Raw genomic sequence first — 3480 nt, 5'->3', positions numbered from 1 at the left:
CTATTAGGAAAAGGGGGCGGGGCCTGGAGGATGGAGCCCAAAACTTTCAGAGGCTTTCTGGGGGAGGACGATGCAGCAGGAGGCCACTTCTTCCCACTCTTGTTCTCGACACTCACCTCCACCTTTCCTGCCCCATTCTGCCTGCGTCCCCCTCATCCACCCCGCCACCCTCCTAGCCCTTTCTATCATCCTGTCACTGGTCTCTTCCTGGGACCCATCTTTGTCCTGAGCCAGCCGTGTTCCCTCACTCCCTCCCTGTCCTCACTCCCAGGTGTTCTACCAGCGCGCGGACATGGCCATTGGCTCTCTCACCATCAACGAGGAGCGGTCCGAGATAGTGGATTTCTCCGTCCCCTTCGTGGAGACAGGCATCAGCGTTATGGTGGCGCGTAGCAATGGCACTGTGTCCCCCTCGGCCTTTCTCGGTGAGCCCAGGTCCTGGAATGGCAAGGGGTGGGGTTTGGGGGCAGCTGTGTGTCCATTTCCCATCCTGCTATTGCTTGTACCAGCAGGGTGACTCTGGTGAACTGAGGGCCTCAGTTCCCTAACCTGTAAAATGGGAGAATTTCCCCCACCAGAAGCAATTTTACAATGAAGCTAAGAAAGTCTGAGCTTCAGAAGCCTTCTCCTGCACAGCCCCTTCAAGGCCCTGTACCTGGTCTTGTATTCATAATTTTATTTTCTTGTTTCTTAAAGAGAACCCTCCAAATTGTATAAGCGGCAGGCCCCACAAAAACCATCTTCCCCTGTACATAAGTATGAGATGAGGAAAAGAGATGAGCATGGGCCCCATCAAACAATGTTTACTGAGCACCTACTATGTGCCAGGCTCTGGGCTGCACAGGAAACCTTGCCCTTTAAGAGCTCTCCCAGGGCCTCATCGGGGAGATGGAAAACAATCTCTTAAAGATATACAAGATAGGCAAGATCATTTCATATGGTGGTGAATACTACGAGAAATTAAGCCGGGGGAAGAGACAGAGAAGAATAGGATCGGTGTTGCTGTGGGTGGACAGGCGGGTCCCTCTGAGCAGGTGACCCGGTCCTGCATAGATCTGGCTAGAAAAGTGTCCCAAGCAGATTAACATTAAGGGCAAAGGCCCCAAGGTGGGAATGTTCGTGGGGTATTTGTGAACTATCGTGAGGCCTGTGTGACCAGGGGAGGGGGCAGTGAGTGATCATGGGAGAGGTAGGAGGTGAGGGCTGAGAGGGAATCAGGTGGTGGATCGAGCAGGGTCTTGGTTGCTACGGTAGGAAGGTTGGGTTTTACTTTTATTGCAATGGCAAGGCTTTTAACTGCAGGCGGTGGTGTGGGGATATACGATCAGATTTAGGCTTTTAAGATATCCCACTAGTGGGTCTGCGGATGCAGGAGGCCCATGAGGAGGCTACTGGAGAGGTCCGTGCAGAGTGAGTTTGGGGTGCAGGATAGGAAGATGGCCAAGAGGGTGAGACGAGTAAACAGGCTTAGGATGCGGATAGAAAGCTGGCACACAATGTGTTGGTGGCTTTGAGGTAGATTGGGTAGAGATCTCATTTACTGAGCTTGGAGAAGACAAAAGGGAAAGCGTACATCAAGCCAAGGGCAGCAGTTCACGTCCGTTCCCTCCTGCTCTCCAAAGTCTGAGCAAAGCTCCTGGGAGGGGGAAGGGCTGAGAGGAGAAGGGACAACCCTTCTCTGGTGTTTTGTTTTCTGTCTATTTCCCCAACGGTGTCTCTTGTGGCCTCCTCTTTGCACCAAGGTCTCTGCAGGGCACCCTGACAGGCACCACGTGGGGCCCCTGCTTTCAGCAAGGGAGTGACAAGGTCCTGTTTATGCCCCATCACGTGGCCCAGTGGAGGTGACAGACATGTCCCCAGATACTGCTGTGACAATCCAGGCTGGTGACCCTACTGTGACAGGGGCAGTCCTGGCCGCTTACACTTGGCCCAGGAAGGTCAAATCCTGGGTACTGATCTCAAGAAAGAGTGCTTTGGGTTTGTTGTCAGTGAACTCCTGGAAGCAGTGTGAGGAGGGGATGCAGGAACTCAGGTTTGGCTGATGGACAGGTCAGGGTGGTGCCTCTGGTAGGGGAGCTATTGAGAAAGAGGCAGAGAGGATGTAGCTTGTTTGGGGAACTGTGAGTTCTGGGTGGTTAAAGCAATGGGTTCTTGAAAAAATCAGTCCAGAGACGAGAGTGGAAACAAGTCTGAGAGGCAGGGACTTTGTCCTGGGGGCACTGGGGAGCCACAGAGGTCTGTGAGCTGGGGAGAGGCCAGGTCATCTCTGGGTGTAGAAAGAGCTTCTAGGGCCGTGGTGGGGGGAAGGGCTGGAGAGGAGAGGATGGGGAGATGGTCCAGGGGACAGGATGTGGCCTGAGCAGTGTTGGCAGAGAGAATGGAGAGGAAAGGCGGAGGTGGGGGTGGGGGGGGGCAGGACAGGAGGATAGGGCTGGGGACTGACAGGATGCTGGTGAAGGGGAGGGAAGAAGGGAGTGAGGGTGGCAAATGTGGGAGGGAGGGTCTGGGCGGTGACTGGATGGACGGGGAACTCCCAGGGTGGGGAGCCTGGGAGTTGGTGCTGGGCTCCGTGTGGGACATGAATGGCCTGGAGGGATTGCCAGGGGGAGGTGGAGAATCAGGTCTGGGGCTCAGGAAACATAATTAGGAGATAGTTTCTATATGGTGGTTGAAATCACAGAAATGATTGAGATGATTTTCTTTGGGAGAGACTGCCCCGCCACCCCTGCCAGGGGTCTGGGTGGGCAATGAGGCTGTCCCCAAGAAGGGGGCAGAGTAGGACGGGGTCAGATCTGGGCTGTACCTTGTTCACATGTCTGTGGGCACCCAAGCCTTGGCTTGGCTGAGTCATGGCCACACACCCCCTTGCCCTCAGAGCCATACAGCCCTGCCGTGTGGGTGATGATGTTCGTCATGTGCCTCACTGTGGTCGCCGTCACCGTTTTCATCTTTGAGTACCTCAGTCCCGTCGGCTACAACCGCAGCCTGGCCACGGGCAAACGTGAGTCCCCTTCCTCCGTCACCCTACCTCAGAGTGCCTGGACCACAGAGAGAGAACTACGTTTCCCAACAGCCCCTGGGATAGAGTTATGGTCTCCTGAGGCAACAGGGGCCTCAGGGGCCACTGGGAATTGTAGTTCTTTCTGCTCCCTCGTTGAGCATAAGGGATTTGGGGTCCATGTCCCCCTCCTGGCCCCCTGCAGGCCCTGGCGGCTCAACTTTCACCATTGGGAAATCCATCTGGCTGCTCTGGGCCCTGGTGTTCAATAACTCGGTGCCCGTGGAGAACCCCCGGGGGACCACCAGCAAAATCATGGTGCTGGTGTGGGCTTTCTTCGCCGTCATCTTCCTCGCCAGCTACACAGCCAACCTGGCCGCCTTCATGATCCAGGAGGAGTATGTGGATACCGTGTCTGGGCTCAGTGACCGAAAGGTATGTGTGTTTGGGGAGGGAGGGAATTGGCTGAGGTTGTAGGTGGG

General features: G+C 55.4%; 1 protein-coding gene across 1 annotated transcript in view; it reads left to right on the top strand.

The window, feature by feature from the left end:
* Nucleotides 1-3480, top strand: part of GRIN2D (glutamate ionotropic receptor NMDA type subunit 2D) — a 28146-nt gene that overhangs the window by 9321 nt on the left and 15345 nt on the right. Inside the window, exons 6-9 of the mRNA XM_024768240.1 lie at nt 1-63; nt 270-425; nt 2876-3001; nt 3204-3433. The exon at nt 1-63 is cut by the window's left edge and continues 131 nt beyond it. Coding sequence (XP_024624008.1) covers nt 1-63; nt 270-425; nt 2876-3001; nt 3204-3433 — 575 coding nt within the window. The remainder of the gene's footprint in view (nt 64-269; nt 426-2875; nt 3002-3203; nt 3434-3480) is intronic.

This window comes from Neophocaena asiaeorientalis, unplaced genomic scaffold (assembly GCF_003031525.2).
Source record: "Neophocaena asiaeorientalis asiaeorientalis breed wild unplaced genomic scaffold, Neophocaena_asiaeorientalis_V1.1 scaffold629, whole genome shotgun sequence".
NCBI lineage: Eukaryota > Metazoa > Chordata > Mammalia > Artiodactyla > Phocoenidae > Neophocaena > Neophocaena asiaeorientalis.
The sequence above is the reverse complement of the archived record's forward strand: the minus strand, read 5'-3'. Positions and strand labels throughout refer to the sequence as shown.